The sequence below is a fragment of the Macrotis lagotis genome, chromosome 2, assembly GCF_037893015.1.
Source record: "Macrotis lagotis isolate mMagLag1 chromosome 2, bilby.v1.9.chrom.fasta, whole genome shotgun sequence".
Taxonomy (NCBI): domain Eukaryota; kingdom Metazoa; phylum Chordata; class Mammalia; order Peramelemorphia; family Peramelidae; genus Macrotis; species Macrotis lagotis.
The window spans coordinates 286243720-286262102 of record NC_133659.1 but is presented as its reverse complement, the minus strand read 5'-3'; the positions used below and the strand labels follow the sequence as shown (position 1 = coordinate 286262102).

The window sequence follows — 18383 nt, the reverse complement described above, 5'->3', positions numbered from 1 at the left end:
TTTTAAGCTTAAGGTCTTTCCCAAGTCTTGGTTTGATTGAGGCAATGCCCATTCACAAATTAAATCTAGGTCTAAAAAATTTGGCAAAGAATAACCTCTTTTACCTAGTCAAAAGAAAAAATACATGAATATATATATATATATACATACATATATTCACAAGTATAAACATACATATACATATATATATATATATATACACAAAATATATACATACATATGTATGTATGTATATATCTGGGAGGGAAAGACCCTTTGACTTTCTGGTCAAAAGAAATAATTGTTACTTATATTCACAGAGCCATCAGGCCCCAAACAATGACCAAGTGAAGCTGTAGCTAGGACCTACTGTTGGTCAATCAGTGAGAACCAAAATAATTGGGGTTTGAGGCATAGTCTTTAAGAAAGAAATCTAGCCAGTAAACCCAAGATATCTTGCAAGATTTCAGAGATCAAAATTTATATTCCTCTGGGCAGAGTACTCACTTTGGATTTGGGTTTAGAGCAAAGGTCTTAAGAACCATGCCTTAAACCCAAATCCAGATGACTAGGTGAATAGCAAAAACTCAGATGTTCCAAAAAGTTGGTTAAACATTAAAACCACTGTTCCAACCACACAAGCCAGAGTATGCCAAAGCATACAAAGTATCTCTCAATTAGGTAATGTTTCAAATAGTGAACAGAACAAAATGTTTTCTAATGCACAAGTAACAAAAGTAAATTATACAAGGTAAAATAACTCTTGAGATATCTAAAATGGCCAATAAAGTTAGCTTTCATTTCTCTCTAAAGACAGAAGTGAATTTAAATATACTGCTAATATCCCATGATCCATCATCCTTTAGTGATACCATAACATTTATGATTTTGATTACTTTTTAATCTGTAATTCTTATAAGGAAAAATTAGTGGATTTAAAGTAGTTTTCCTCTTGACCCATTTTACATCAACTTCCTTGAGACTAGGACAACACTGTAATCACCAAGAACAATCTCATCATTGTCCAATTTAATCTTTTTAAGAAACACATATGGACACAATGGATCTGTTTTAATGAAACTGATCTGGGAAAGATTAAGACACTATTTCTGAGGTTGTACACATTTCCTTCACAACAAAGAAAAGCTACTTGGAAATAAGTGGGCACATTTAGGAACCAATTAAGTTCATGTACTAAACGCAAAATATGTAACTTACAGTGTCTGTAAACTGGAAAGCCCCCGGAAGGCACAATCAGCAATATAGCTGACTTTGTTGTTTCCAATGTGGAGGGTATTTAGTAAGCTTAAGCCAACGAAACTTGAATCATCTAACCTTGCTAAGTGATTGAAAGTCAGGTCACTGCAAAGGCAAAATAATTGAGTCAATGTTAATAACATGCTCCTTATATAATTCAACACAATGCTTTATTTTCACAGAATAGCTATTATAACAATAATTCTCATAAAATTATCCCTAATAATACTGAGCTGGTGCATGATTTCTGATCCAAGCAATTTAGACAAATGAGATTCTTTTCATTTGAAAATGACCGTGGCAATACTTCAGCACATGTATCACCACAATTAAATAGACACACTTGGCTTCAATTTATCACCACACAATTGTTGGAAGAAGGGAGGAAAGAAAAGAGTGTAGCAGTAAGGGAGAGATGTTGGGAGGGAAGGAGGAAGAGGACGAGAGGGAAGGTGAGTGTTGTCACCTTGGAAACTTAGAAAAAGCCCACAGATCAATGTTAATAAGTTATTGTTTTGGCATGAACTCTGTAGTGAAGAGAATAAAAGTCAACTCACAGCTCACTGAGTTTCTGGCAGAATTCCCAGGCATCAGGACTGATCTTGTGAATGGCATTTTGGCTGAGATGAAGCTCCTGCAACATCAGCAACCCATAAAGCCAGCCTTTGGTGATCTCTGTTAGGTTGTTATGATCCAACTGCCTACATTCAAAACAAGAATCAAAGATAGGACTCAAATATTCATTTTGCTATCTGCCTTGTCCTATACATATTAGAAATACATTTGATTAAAACAGATCACATATCTTTCTTATTGTCAGATACTTGAGACCTGAAGATGCAAAAAAAAAAAGTTTGATTAGCAAGACCCCAAAGGGGAGGAAAATAAATGTTTACAAATTCTTTTTACTAGTACTTGAAACATTACTGAAAACAAAATAATCAAGAGACAGTAAATAAAATGCCCTCTGGAAGAGAACTGAAATTTAACTCTTAAATTTCTTTCCAGCTCTAATAATTATCTTCTATGATTCTATGATTGGTAATTCTATTAGGAAATTGGAGTCATTTATACTTACAAGATCTCCATGTTGCTAAGTCCCCAAAAAGCTCCATCCATAAGTCTGTTTATTCCATTTCTTTGCATTTTCAGTGATTTCAGAGAACCAAGACCTTGGAAAGTGAGGCCATCCACTTTTTTAATCTTATTGCGATTCAACTCCCTGTAAAGAATATGAAAGTTACATATTTGGTTTACACAATCAGAATTAGCAGGCATTACCTTACTGTATAGACGCAAGTAAGAAAGAACTGTCCTTTACAAAAGGGAAATTGAGTGAATGTCCATCAATTGGGGAATGGCTGAACAAACTGTGGTATATGTATGTCATGGAATACTATTGTTCTACTAGAAAACAGGAGGGATGGGAATTCAGGAAGCCTGGAAGGATTTCCATGAACTGATGCTGAGTGAGATGAACAGAACCAGAAGAACATTGTACTGTCACAGCAACATGGGGGTGATGATCAATCTTAATGGATTTGCTCATTTCATCAGTGCAAAAATCAGGGACAATTTTAGAGTATCTGTGATAGAGAGTACCATCTGTAGCCAAAGAAAGAATTGTGAAGTTTAAACCAAGACCAAATATTATTACCTTTAATTTAAAAAAAGTATCTTATGTAATTTTGCTCTCTTATATTTAATTTTTTTTCCTTAAGGGTAGATTTCTCTCTCAACACATTCAATTTTGACCAATGTATAGCATGGAAAGAATGTAAAGACCATCAAGACTGCTTTCTGTGGGGGGGGGGGGGGAGATGGGGGGAATTGTAAAATTCAAAAAACAATAAAAAAAATGGAAGCATTTAAAAAAAGGTCAATTCCAGTTCATTGTTGTGGTTGAAACATGGTCCTGGGTTGTCAAAGCCCAAGCTCTGACAGGTCCTGCAAATATTGATATGAACCCAACAACAGGGACTAAGCCTAACACTGTCGCTGAAATTTGGAAGAAGACTTATCACTAGGTGATAAATATTTCTGGAAAGTAAATCCATGAAACAATGAAGAAAAATGGCTGAATGCAATTGGTTGAAAAGTGTGTCAACAATGCTGAAATTATGGATCTTTTGAGATACTAAACATAAAATACTTTTATACTTTGATTTCAATTTTTAATTACCCAAAAATTTGTATTGGAAAATTTTGTAAAAGAGGCAAATATTTTTGAAATCACAAGTCAAATGAAATGTGGTCTATTCACAAATATTCCATTAAAATTTCACTAAAATAATTTCTTGATTTTTAAATTTTGGTCAATTGAAGCTAAATTCAAAACTATTTGTAATGATTCAGAATGAGTCTGAAATTAAACACTGAAATCATTTCATGCAGTCTAGTGGACCAAGCAAGTCCAGGGCTATTGTTTACTCTCTAGTTTTGAAAAAAGGCCATTTAAAACAATAAGTAATGCAAGAAAGATATTTTCAATCAAATAATCAAACATTATTGCTTATTTTTTAACATGATTAATGAGAATTCTTGTTTTCTTCAACAGGAAGATTTGAAACTTTTTTTGTCTTCAATACTGACAACAGTCATTCTTTAACTTAGAAAGTAACTTGTCTTATACTATAAGACAACTTGAAATAAACTTAGTCCATTCCCTTGGCATCTAAGACATTTTTGACAAATTACTATTTACTCATGAAGCTCTGTGAACAGTCAAGGACAAAAATAAATTAAAAAGGCATACTGTACTTACAGATGTTGCAGATGAGGCAGTTTAAACATCTTTGGGGGAATAGTTGAAATTTTGTTCCTGTTCAGTTTCAGTACCTGAAGAGTGTTAGCCAAATTGTCAAAGAAACCAGCTTCCATGGATCTGATTGGGTTGCTATTTATATACCTGTTGAAAGTAAGTTTTCAGATGAATTTCACTTTTTTTTTAATTTTGTCTGAAGAATTCTTGTAGAGTTTAAACCTACTACCATTGGACCAAATAGCTATTTGTTAGTTTCTATTGGTCTAAACTATTTTCCTATTGACACTAAGATATTTTAATTTCTATTATTGTAAATATAAACAGATGTATTTCACATAAAACCTCTTTGAGGTACTCAATAATTTTTAAGTAAGGGATCCTGAGACCAAAGAAAAAACCCTACTAATTTGAGAACCACTGGTCTAGTCTAATTCTGGATATATGTCAGATAGCTAGACAAGGAAGAAGTCTTACATTAATAACCTTTTGTAATAGAGCAATGTGACACTGTGGAAGCCATAAAATAATACAAACTGATCAATACATTATGTAGATATTGAAATAATAAAGTATAGCAGAGTAAGTTTATTTTAAATCATAAGAAAATTTTGTGAAGATTTTTTCCATTCCCAAAGTAGGAGCCCCTTGAATCCTGTTGTTTCCTATTATCCAAAAAGAGTATGAATTTCTATAAGAAATTTATAAATTTCAGTTAAATCAATTGATCCCCTTTACAATAACACAAATAATTATAGCAGATGATATACCAAAATGATCAAAAATTTTTTATATTTTAGAAAATACTATATTAAAAAACTTTGAAGGAATACTTACAGATATTTGAGTTGTAGAGAGGGGAATGTAGTTTTGAGCTCTGAAATATTGTTGCTGCTCAGATCTAATGTTTCCAGTGATTGAAATGGTTTTAATTGTTCAGGTAAAATTTCAGCAATTTTATTATTGGCCCTGGAATTTAAAGATATCATAGTTGTTGATGATTAATTGCTCACTTTGTTATGGTGCTTTACAGTTAAGAAGATATTGTACAAAACTTATTATATTATCATTTTTAAGTTGCTTTGGTCAATTAAATACTATGGTACTATGGTATCATAGTGTCTACTGATACTACAAATTTTCTATTTTTATAATGCTGGAATATTAATAAGGATTATAAATAATTAAGAGATTGGTCTAACAACCTAAATGGAAAGAACCAAACTGAAGAAGAATTTCTACTGGCCAGACTATATAACATTTGGTTGGATGGACACTTCACTGACATAGTCCAAACACATAGCTTGGATAGATACTGCAAAGGAATCGTGAGTTAAGTTCATATGTAAATAGGGATTAGAAAGTAAATTGTATTGTACAAGGGAAATAGTATAATTCCTTTGATTATGTCAAACTGCTCATTGATATAACTGATTTAAAATTCATCTATTCAAAAAAAATCTCTTCTTCCAATAATTTCAATGGCTACTAATCATGGGACAGAATAATCTCTGAAACACCAAAATCATTGATGACTCAAATGTCAATAAAGAGTTGCACAGTGGGCTAAAGAACATTAGCAATAATGATTTTACATGGAAAGAACTTTAATATTCAGGAAACATTTGATTGGAAAAGATGGTAGGCAGAGAGAGAGAGAGAGAGAGAGAGAGAGAGAGATATCAAGGAATAAAAGATGGGAAAGCACAAAATCTACAAATTAGAACAAGGGAACGTTAAATGAAACAGAAGATAGTCTACCATGCTGGACGAATAATCTACAGAACTTAATTATGGGAGGATAAGAGTCCTTAAAAATTAGACAAGAAGGCAAATACTGGTGGAAATCTGTACTGAACGATATCATATACTAATGACATACTGAATATTAAAAAGGTCCTGCAGCCACCAAGACACAGATCTGGGACCCCTCCAAACCAAGTTTTCTAATCAAGTTCTATACTTTTTCTATTAAATCTACTGCCTCTTGGTAACACTCATATAATAGTCAGAAAGAAGCAGTCCCATGATGATCTTGATTATGATCTTCAGCAGGGAAAAAGGACAGGGATAGTTAAGATTCTAGAAATTAGAGAATTACCAATAACTAAAACACATAGGCTGGCATTAGCCCCTCAAAATTTCTGTCAGATTCACATTTATCATCAAAGCTCCTTATTTCTTAAAACTTGATAACTATAAGATAAAAAACCTTACTCTTCTACCTTGTTCCTTTCACAATGGCTTCATCCTTTTTTTTCCCCCTTGGCTCCTGGTCTCAATTATTTCCCACAGTCTACTGTGATGGGATCCTAGGGCTATATGATGCTCACTGGCCAGCAGTTTAGTTTAATGTGGTCTCTAAAACTCGGATTTTAAATAAATTCTTTCTCTGGTCAGTTGTCTATTTAAAATAGGAAGAATATTGGATTTAAATTCAAAGGACCTATATTTTAAATTGCAACTCTGCTGCTTAAATTATTTAACCCTAGGTTTAGACGGTTTGTCCTCAATTTGTCCCAGTTTCTTCATCTTTAAAACTGGAATGTATATATATATATATATGTGTGTGTATATATATATATATATATATATATATGTATACACACATATATATATACAGATTAATGTCAATTCATTTTTTATCCTGCTTCTACCTGTCACATTACAACTGTTTTCCCATTATTCTGTTTGTTCTTCAAGTTAAATTAATAATAGCTGAACCCTTAACTAGCTCAATAGTAGCCTCCCTGAGATATGCATTCAAAGGAGGGATTACATTTACCTGCGTATATGTTGTCATTTCTGGATGAAAATAGGAATTATTTTTCTTTGTATCATCAAATCATTACACGTAATAGGTTCTTAATAACTATTTAATTGAATTGACTATTAAAGCAGCATTAGTTATTGATGTCAAAAAACATTTGATACTAAGGGCAGCTAGATAGATACTAACTGTGATTCTGTGCAAGTCACTTAACTCTGTGTTAGTTGCTTTCCCAGAATATGGCCTAGAGAAGAAAATAGCAAGAGGATGTGGCTGAAATGACTATACAACCAAAAAATTAGACACTAAATATTTACAAGACTTTATATTATTCATTTCAATTATTTTTCTCAATCATCATAGAACTATAAGACTTCTCCTTTTCACTGAATTTGAGAAAGACTAAGCAAAACTCATTTAGCTGCATTTTATTTTTGGGGGGAAGAAGCAAATTATGGAATGAACTGATAATATAATTTATATGTATCACAATAGGGATAGGAAGGGCTGGGAGGTCAGTATATATTCCACCAAATCTGTTGTACTATCTGTATACATAATTCTGTACTGTACTTTTAAGAACAGATTCTGAAAATGATAACCATCAAGCATTGTAACATGAGTTATTGAAGAATGATGATTCAGGGACATTCACTAAACTTTAGACAGTCATGTGGATTACTTGAGAAGAACTTTCAACCAAATGGCTTCAAATACTCCATTCTACTAAATTTCTTCTTATTTGGGGTTTTACTATAATTCCAATTCCTTTATCCTTTTAAATGTGAATACATGAGACATGTTTTTGGAATCCATCATTTTTGTCAGTGTAAGAAATTCCTTCTATCCATGAAGATTGAAATTGTGTCTCAGGAGTTAATTTCTAGGGTGCTACATAAAACACAGAGAATTTAAGTGACTTGCTTGATAACAAGTTGCTGACAACAACACTGGTGGGTTTTGAACCCAGAACGTATGGCTCCAAGCCTAGAATGTCTATCTACTACAGTAGATGACCTCTTAATCTTCATATAGTAGAATCCTCCAGAAGCTAATGCTGCTTTAATAGTCAATTCAATTAAATAGTTATTAAGAACCTATTACGTGTAATTATCTGATGATACAAAGAAAAATAATTCCTATCTTCATCCAGAAATGACAACATATACACAGGTAAATGTAATCCCTCCTTTGAATGCATATCTCAGGGAGGCTACTATTGAGCTAGTTAAGGGTTCAGCTATTATTAATTTAACTTGAAGAACAAACAGAATAATGGGAAAACAGTTGTAATGTGACAGGTAGAAGCAGGTTAAAAAATGAATTGACATTAATCTGTATTGAAGAGAGGAAGAAAATGAGGAGAAACTTCTTGTTGGAATTATTTTAACAATGGTGTTATGAAGTTTACTTTAAGAAATGTCTCTGTAAAATCTAACAGAATAACCTATTTTGTAAAGATTATTTCTTGTGTTCACTAAATAGAGAACAAAAAGAAGGAACAAGGATATTAAAGAGATTTTGATAATTTTCTAGGACATCTAGTTGACAGTGTGGACAGGGTTGGGAAAATTGGCCCAGAGTTGGGAAAATTCATCTTCCTGAGTTCAAATTTGACCTCAGAAACTAGCTCTGTGATCCTGGGCAAATCATTTAACTCTGTATGCCTCAGTTTCCTCAATGAGAAAAATGAGCTGAAAAAGGAAATGGCAAATCATTCCAGCTATCTTTGCTAAGAAAATTCCCAAAAGGAACACAGAGTCAGTCACAACTGAAATGAAGGAAAAACAAGAATAAAATTATCTAGAGTTGAACAATTTGGGGCACAGTTTCCAGAGAAGTGGAGTCAAGAACTAATATTTTAAAGGTTACAATGTCTGTGGCAAGATTATTGATTAAAACCAAAATATTTTAAATAGTCATACATCACTATATTTTTATTAACTATAGCACTCATATATAATGCAAAAAGCATAAGCATAAATAAGAGAAAATAAGTCATATATAGTAACTAATATTTATTTAAACTGACAAATATAAATAAAATAAGCAAATAAAATATATAAAAACAAATAAAAATAAATAAATGAATGAATGAATAAAACAAATAGAAAGGTTTCAATGAGAAATTAATGTTTAATGAATTGGAATGAGCCTTGTATTTAGCTAATAAAAAAATTTACAAATTTATTATTATTAATAAATTATCCATCGTAATCCTAGAATGCTATAAAGCTTGCTATTAGTAAATTACATAGCCATGAGTTGAATGGCAGGCTGAAAAGGGATGAACTCCCAGTGTGTAAAGTCATTCTATAGAACCATTTATATCTGCTACATGAGTGGTTTGCACACTATATAAATATAATACCAAAAGCTGGCTGGTGTGGTAGGTTGAGGAAGGAAGAGGGTCAGGGGAAAGGAAAACAAATATCCAGACAAAAAGGTTCTAAAAACATTATGGAAATCTTCAGAAAGAGGAGGGTTACTTGAGCCAATCTAAGAAATGAGAATAGAGTGAACTCCAGACACAACGAGTATAAAAATGTGAAGGTGGGGAAAAAATGACAAATTTGCAATAGACCTTGGAGTTTAGTTAGAACATAATTAAATAATGTTGGAAGGGTAAAAGATAAAATGCTTTTTGAAGAATTGGGTTGTGATGGCCACAACACAGAACATTAACTATAGTTCATCAACAGGTCTTGGTGCCATTTTAAAATGCTCACCCTTCAGCATCACCAAAAGGAGTACTGAATCCTTCCAAGTTTGTTCATATCCCTCTCAGCTTGCAGATCTCAGCTTCCAGCTCCAAATCTACCTGATATCCCAGACTGAACAGGAGGGGTATTCCAGATAATAACAAAGGTGTTTGGGAGGAAAATAGAGCAGAAAAGTAAATAGTCCAGTGTGAGATAAACTGTCCTTTCAGACATGCTTGCTGATCCCTAGACAGGCATGTGGGCAGGCAGCTTAGAAGCAACTAAAGCATAGTACCTGGGCTAACCTATGTCCCCTTAATCCTCTACCTCAGATGGTCAACTGTACCTATTCCTCCCCAGGCAGTCAGAAGGGCAAGTAGTTATTTTCTATCAGTCCTAAATCCCTTCCCCTTGCCTTTGTCTAGCAAGAGAATACTCTGGATCCAGGTGCAAGACAGCTAAGCCCCTAGAAGAACACAAAAGGAAGATTTGTAGAGAAGCACAGTAGTAGCAGCAAGAGGGAAAAGTGGAGAAAAGGGGAGAATGATGATGATGAGGAGGAGGAAAGCACAAAAACCAGCATAAATAGCAAAAGTGAAATTAGTTTCTGCAGTCAATGGGGCTTAGGAGTCCATGAAGTCTAATATCCTTTAGATCTGGAGACCTAGTTCCAAGGACCCCCTCTCCACTTAAAACAAACGAAACATACCAAAAAAAGGCTTAAAATGAAATGAATGTCTACCATCTGGAAATTGCCTACCCTTGTCCTCTGTGGTAAAAATCTCCAGACCTCAAGATCTAAATTCCAGGGAAGTAGCACAAAGGAAGAAATACTAGGTCTGGAGTTAGGAAGATCTGAGTTCCAATCTTATCTCAAATATTTGGTGTGACTTATCCAGGTGATACAATGTTAATTATTTTAGCATTTATTATTATTGTTGTTGTTATTGTTTTTGTTGTTGTTGTTAATTTCCCCAATGGTCATGACATCAGGGAAGATGAAAATTTTACTAGTAGAAGTTCAACAAAAATACTTTTGCATGGTTGGTGGATGCATTTGAAAAAAAAATGCATCATGATTTAGGCAGCACAGTCCAGGATAACATTTGGATCTCAGATTCTCTGAGAGGTATCATTTTCCAACTCTGAGAAAAATATATCAGAATAAACTGAATTTAAAAACATCTACTTATCTTAAAGTATCATGGAAGAATTTTCAACAATAATGAACCACATATAATAATACTGTTCCTACTTCTTTAAAAAATCGTTTAGTGAAATCCAAGCATTTTGTGCCATTAAAATAAATTAACAAATATTTTTTAAAATATTGCTTTCATATTCATCTCATCCTTTTAATTTCTGTTTTGCTCATGAAAATAGGCATTTGTACAGATGTATATTTTGTATATATATGCATATATGTTTACATGCAATTTATTTTAGGGTATATACTCAAAAAAATTTTAAAGAGTACATATGATCAAAAGAAGTATGAAGATCCAGTAAGAAAAAATTAGATTTTGAAGATAAAAAGAAGAAATAGATTCAAAATTAAACATAAGCAATTACTATACACTACTATACACTACAATACAATTACTATACACTATGAAGAAATAATTTTCTGAGGACTCATACGGAAAGATATTGCCAAAGATGGTGGAATTTTCTTTAATGATCTTGAAAACTGGTATTAATTTTCATCCAGCTACAATTTTACTGTTAATTCATACCCATGACTGAAAAGTTTATCTAGAATGGCCTCTGATAATTCTTTACAGTCTTGGAATTCTATGTGCTTTTAAAAGTACCTAAGTAGAACCAGAAGAATAATATACACAACTACAACACTGTAAACAGAAAGAATAATAAAACAAAACCAAACCAAATGTGTAAGTTTAATGACCAACAAAACTCTGACCCAGAAACAAAAGACTGTGAACAATGAGTATAGAAATAGCCCAAGACTGCCAGATATAGCCAATGTCATAACTGACTTTGCTGATCTTTCTTATTTCCTCCTTTTTAAACACTATGTTACAAAAGAGGGCTCTCTGAGTAGGAGGTAGAGAAAAGTAGCTATTCAGAAATGACGGTGACATAAAAATTAAAGGTATACATAAACCTTTTCATTGGATTCCAGTCTTCCATTTCTCACTACAGCATAGTGCTAAGTGAAAGTCATCTATTATCAAGACCTTCAGATTTTGATAAACCTTAAACAAATATTTCTTTAGATTCAAGTGATAAATGAATGCCAGCTGTGACCTGCTTGGGTTCTGCCTATTCCTCATAGTTGACACTGCCAGAAAACAAGCCTCCTTGATCCAGTTGTGAGGTATGGAGAAATAGGATTGATACAATTAGTGAATTTAGATGCCAGCAAAAAGGACTCAATTCAAGAGACAAGCAACAGGATTTGAGATCAGGGGGTGTTAGATAAAATTACCAGACTTGGGGGAAGAGACCAATTTTTTTTCTCTCTTTAAATATGTAAGGCAAATGCTTAGGTCACCAGAATGTCCTTCAACATGCAAAATACTAATCCTAATCACATCCAGGCTAAGAGGCCCTCCCCAACTACTCTTTTCTCTCAATTTCTGGCCAAATTTTGGCCTTGCAGGCTTAAGCAGTATAGTTCTCACCAGATAACAATAATAAAAATACAATAATGTCTAGCTAAAAGTATTTTTCCCAATGGCAAATGGAATAAATTAGTATCTTGGAAGGACAGAGAAAAAGGACTCACAGGTGTCTATCATATTGACCAAATAAAGGGCTATAAGATAGATAACAGGTCATACTAGCCTTAGTTTATACATCAGTTTGTTTATAAGGTAATTATTAACAAGGTATTAAAACTGCCAATTACTTGAGTGACGAATAAAATTTTCCTTGCAGTAAAAGTGTGCTCCAGCCAAAGCCAACAATTTCCTGAACTGCACGCCTCCTAATTTGCAGTGTGAAAGTGTTCAGTTATAGACGCGCCTTACACAGGGCTGTCTTTGTGTCAGCTCTGCCCCATAAAACAAAAATTCCTTAAAACTGGCAGGAGAATGGTCCCTGTATCACAAAATTTTTAGTCTGTCTTGATGGAATGGAATAAAATCCAAACACCAGCTTCAAATTAGTTCTCCAACTAACTGGCATGATGCCACTTGACATGGACCAAGTGAACAGTGTATGTGGGGGAGTCTTGCTTGACACCAAGGAATCCAAGAGAAAAATAAAGACAGCAAGATCAAAGTTTCTTAAATCCCTCAGATGCAAACAATAAGGGTTCCTAGGATTTCATGATGTGACTCCCCAGATATTTAACAAAAGACATTTTTATAGCTCTTGTAATTTACAGCTCTCATTTGATGCTCAGAACAACTCTGTTGGGTAGGTGTTATTTTGGTCCCCTTTTTATGTTGAAGAAACAGAGGTAGACAGAGATTAAGTGTTGTGACCAGGATCACAAAGCTCAATCACAATCTAAGAACAAATTTAGACCCATGTTTCTGACTCTTGGTCTAGATGACTAGTTGTCTCACATAACTGCTAAAGGTAGCAGGTAGAGACCTAAATGAGACTATACACTACTTTGTCTCTCTCAGAAAAGCACTTAAATACTTATCTTAAATGTCTAGAAAAAAGCATTTTTTAAAAAAGCTTAGTTAACTATACCACTTTTTAATACTTAATATTTAAAATTTGGCTATATTAATAACAAATGTCATATAAACAATTGCATTTTTTTTATTCAGGATGTAACTGGACAAGTGTTTCAATTCTTCTACCATATACAGCAAGAATATTTTGGTGATTTTGACTTTATGAATCACATTAAGTTCAATTCCCAAGACACAGCATAATTATCCTCTGATGGCCAAATACTAGGATTGAAGTGGAAGTGGGGATAAGGTTATACAGGAAGTTCCTATCTCCTACTGAGACAAGAAATAAAAAAAAAATTCTTCTGTTACTTATTTTTTTACAAATAATTCAATTGCATATGCTAAATCACAGATTTCTATAAATTCTATAAAATAATTCATAAAACCCAAGAGCTCACCAAAGGAGTTTCTTTTAGTCAATGATATGAACTTGTTCTATATAGCAGTGCTAATAATCAATAAATGAAATTCTGCTGCTTAACATGCAGACACATACTTCTGTGGAAGAAGAAATTAGGATAATGACAAAACATGTCAATGTAGAGTAATGGATAACTGGTTCCTGAATAACTTGAGAAATGAAGACCCATATCTTGAAGACAACTCTTTGAAACAGAACAAGTTTCCAAAAAGATATAAAAAATATAGAATAAAACAGGCATTCTTTTTTTTTAAGCAAGCATTCTTAACCTTTTTTATGTCAAGGACCCTGTTGGCAGACTTTTGAAATCTATGCACATGATCTTAGGGTATTGTTTTTAAAATACATAAAATATATAATATTTCAAAAGAAATTATTTTATTGAAATAGTCATTAAAATAGTTTTTGTAAAAAGTTTTAATAAAATCTCCCCATGAATGGATGCCAGATTAAAAACAGATTATAAAACATAATGAGTAGAATTTAAGAATAGCTTCAAGGATCAAGCCAATTGGTGTCAGCTGATATATTCAGTTCTTAAAAAGCAGATTAAAAGAAACCTATCTATAAAATTTATCCTTTCATTCAGAAAACCTTTGATGAGCATCTAATATATAGTATATCTAACATATATTACTTAAATATGTGTGTGAGAAACAAGATCTCTATAACAGAAAATTCAAAATTATAGTAACAATAAGCAAACAAAAAAAGCTCTGTGTTGAGAGAATTGCATCGTTCTTGATTCACAGAAAAGCAGAGTGCAAATTCAAGTATAAACAATGGGGGAAACGACAAGCAGAGGTGAAAATATTAGACAAAGAAACTATTTCTGAATAAAAAGATATCTACTGAATGCTACATGGAATTTTAATCTTCTTGATTGAAGTAAATTTTGTGTATACTAATCACAAAACGGTTTTCACACTTAATGGGGTTATCAGTTCTAACACTCCAGAAAAGACACAAATAAAAATTACAAATTTTGCTAAGAGGATATTGGCTCATAACAAAGTGCTGGCAGATTGGAAGAAATTTTTGCTGAAGGAAGTGTATTCAAATGGTTGAAGGGATGACAACACTGGGCAAGACAAGATATATTAAGGAATGGGTACACTGACACCTAAGGACCTTTATTTCCCATTTTAAAATGGTGCCAATGTACAAATGGGGTTTTTATTGAAAATTTCATTGTGTAGTCAACACTGTGACAAGGGATACTTCTAAGGTGCATGCTAATGTACCGTTTATCATTTTGCTTACATTTTTTGTGAACAAGAACTGGGGACCTAACATTAGAAATGGTGAGAGGGGTCTCCTTTCAGAGATACCTCTAAGCAAAAAGAAAAATTTCTTGAGATAGATGTTCTCTAGATTACTGAGCAATACTAAGATGAATACAATTTTAAAAACCAGGAAAAAACTCACAAAACAAATTTCTTATTTAAAAAAATCAGGGGCTGCTAGGTGCTACAGTGGATAGAGTACTGCCTCTGGAGTCAGGAGTACCTGAGTTCAAATACAGCCTCAGACACTTAATAATTACCTAGCTGTGTGGCCTTGGGCAAGCCACTTAACCCCATTGCCTTGCAAAAAAACAAAAACAAAAACTAAATGGTATGGCATTGGATAGATTATGGGTAGATTGTCATTTTAATAACATTATTGCAACCCATTCATGAGTAATTCATATTTTTTCCAATTGTTTAGATCTAACTTTATCTGAATGAGTAGTGTTTTGTTATTGTGTTCACATAGTTCCTGAGTTAGTCTTGGCAGGTAGACTCCCAAGTATTTTAGGTAGTTTACAGTTATTTTAAGTGGAATTTCTCTTTCTAGGACTAATATGGAAATGTTTTACATGATTGCACATTACATATAACCAAATCAAACTGCTTACTGTTTGAGAATGGAGGAAGGATAGAATTTGTAACTAAAAACTTTTTAAAATGTTAAAAATAGTTTTAACACGCAATTAGTAGAAAAAGTATTATATATTAGGAGAAAAAAACAAAAAATTAGGTGAATATATCAATTTAGTCAATTTTTCATAAATAGTTTTACTAACAAAAAGTGGAGAAAAGGATGAAGTTCTGATAATTTGCTTCCCAATATAACTTTGATAAAAACTTTTAGTTCCCTTTTTCTCTGAAGCATATTCATTCTCAAATACTGAGAGAAAAACATACTGAACTTAAAGTATTCCATAAAAATATAAGTTTTCCCAGGATTCCAAAACTTTAAAATCAGGGTCATTCACTTAAGTGGTTGGAGCAACTATAAACAATTGTGAACCTGAGGGGTTTTAAAATGATTAGGAGCTTGATCAATTCCCCCTATTTCACTTCCTACATTTGAGTGCTGCATTTTGGCTCATCTTCAAATGTGCAATTATAGGAAAATGCAAATTTTTATTCAAGAGGAGAAAAGGAGACTACCTATACATGAAAATCAATTATCCAAAGAAGCTTTATTAATGTTATTGTTTGCCACCCTGGGGAGATGCCAGGAGATTGCTACAGTGCAGTGCTCCATATCTACCTTCAAACTAGGGTGATGGTTTGGCAACTGTCTCAAAAATATTTTCCAAATTTTCCCTTCTGCATATAAAAAAATCTTATCTCTGAAACATATTAAAGATTTTCCTTCTTCCTTTCCCAAGATTCCTGAATGGTGACTGATGAGGAACAAAGTGTCTTCAACCACCTCTGATTCAGATCTTAAGTACACTGGTAGATTTAGGGAGAGGAGAGTATGGAACTGTGATGGTTCCAAATTTTCTCTAGTTTGGCTAAGCAGGGGGGTATGTGGAGAATTTCATTTATGATTCCAGATGTTGGGTTGTATGGGTGCTTATCTAGGAAGTTGACATTGGAAAAATAAAAATATCCACATAAATGAATTCTTAGTTCATGTCAGGAATGAAAGGAAAAGAAAGCAAAAAGCAATTCAATCTGTATAGAGACACAGAATAAAAGTTGGGCACAAGACTTGGGCATAGGTCATCTTGAGGTAATTCTACTCCTGAATTGTGGGACAAATGCCAAAAGGATGACCTGAGGTTATCTTTTAGAATAAAGATCAAAATCTTTATCAAAGTATTTATGGCTTTTCCTTTTTGGATTCTATATAGGAACTCTAAGTCAGATTCTATATGAGATAGGAGAATAAATTTCCTATAAACAAATGATTATTTGAAGAGAAAGGTATTAAATGACTGATATCACTATTTATAAATGAGTATGCATTTTTCCTAACAAACAATATAATTTATTTCTATTCTCCAATAAAAGTATGATGACACTTGGCATAACAAAATTCTGAGAGCATATGCTTAAGCAGCACATTATATGAAAGAGTCATAAAAATGACAAACCAAAACATTATGAAAATGTGATAGTGATAGTTTAATAACCTCTTTTATAAACAGTTAAGAATCTGCAAGTTTGAATTTTATAACTGCATTCTGCAAAACTTCTCAAATATCTCCTACTAAAAATCCAAGTTTTTCTTTTTAAAAAACCTCACATATTTTCAAGACCAATTTGGGTAAATAAATACCCCTCTCACACAAATATCACTGGATAAATCACAATGCTGGTTTTACAAAATGAAGAACAGCCCAAAAGGAAACCTTGTTTCAAGGTCACATTCAAAGAATGAGAGAAAGACTTGACTAAGGAGCAGCTGGTGCTAGACCAAGGCAATGACTTTGCAGTTTCTGTAAAAATCCTTTGGCTGTACAAATCAATTCCAGAGAATGACGGAATTTTAGATCTGAAAGGAACTTTAGAGTTCAACTCCTACATTTAACAAATGGGGAACTATGGTCAAGAGAAATCAGAGAATTCATCAAAGATCACAGAAATCAGAATCATCAATGATCATAGAACTAATAAGAGGCAAGGGATGTCTTGCTAATTATAAAACGTTAATGTTTGATATACTTGTGTGAATAACAACCTAAAATGAACTGGTGTGTTACAAATGTTTTCTTATTCTTCTGAAAAAGAATTAAAGTTGAGGTATCCCAATAGTAGCTATATTGACTATAAGTATGTGGTAAATGACTACCTAATTTTTTAAAAATAAGAACCATCATGAAACTGTTTTCCCAGTTATTAAACCTGAAGAAGTAATCATTCCATCAACTCATCATGAGATATTAGAAAGCAAGTCTTTTTTAGTTGAAGGTCTTCCAAAACTTCTTAGGTAGGGTATTCAAGTGAAAATGAATTATCAACTCTTTATGTAGATCCCAGGAATAAAGTAGAGCATCCAGGGTTCTATTTGTTTCTGAAGAACTAGAATGTCAGGTTCTTTCACAAAGACATTCCTCAACCAACCAAATTACAGCATTTATATTGAATAAGAAATAACTGTCAACACCTGGCAACTGTCTCATACCTATTGCACAAGACAAGACACAGCCTCAGGCCTTTCAGCTGGAGCATGCCAAGATATGCAATTCTAGTTTTTTGGAAGGAAGCATTCACATGTAACATTGTCTCTTAAAGGGGTGTGTGTGTTCTGTGTATATGTTTCCAGAAAGTTCATTTTGAGACATTTTCACAATATCCCACTTCTTAGAGCCCATTCCCTAGCTACTTTCCTTAAGTCTAATAATTAATGCAAAATTATAAACTGGTAAAGCCAATGACCATTTTTTAAAATACACTGGACATATTGACTGGTACAGTTTACTCATTTGGAAATACTGTTTCATTTATATACATTTCAAGCAGGCAGCACTATATATAAAAGAATTACAAACTGTTAAAGAAGTCATGAACTTGGCATGTACACATACTAGGGATTTTGTGTATGTATA

The 18383-nt window shown here is 33.0% G+C and overlaps 1 protein-coding gene across 1 annotated transcript in view; it reads right to left on the bottom strand.

The window, feature by feature from the left end:
* LRIG3 (leucine rich repeats and immunoglobulin like domains 3) overlaps positions 1–18383 on the bottom strand; it is a 60249-nt gene that overhangs the window by 21230 nt on the left and 20636 nt on the right. Inside the window, exons 4-8 of the mRNA XM_074226253.1 lie at positions 4835–4966; positions 4001–4144; positions 2315–2458; positions 1794–1937; positions 1198–1341 (exon numbers count right to left, since the gene is read on the bottom strand). Of these exons, the coding sequence (XP_074082354.1) occupies positions 1198–1341; positions 1794–1937; positions 2315–2458; positions 4001–4144; positions 4835–4966 (708 nt within the window). The remainder of the gene's footprint in view (positions 1–1197; positions 1342–1793; positions 1938–2314; positions 2459–4000; positions 4145–4834; positions 4967–18383) is intronic.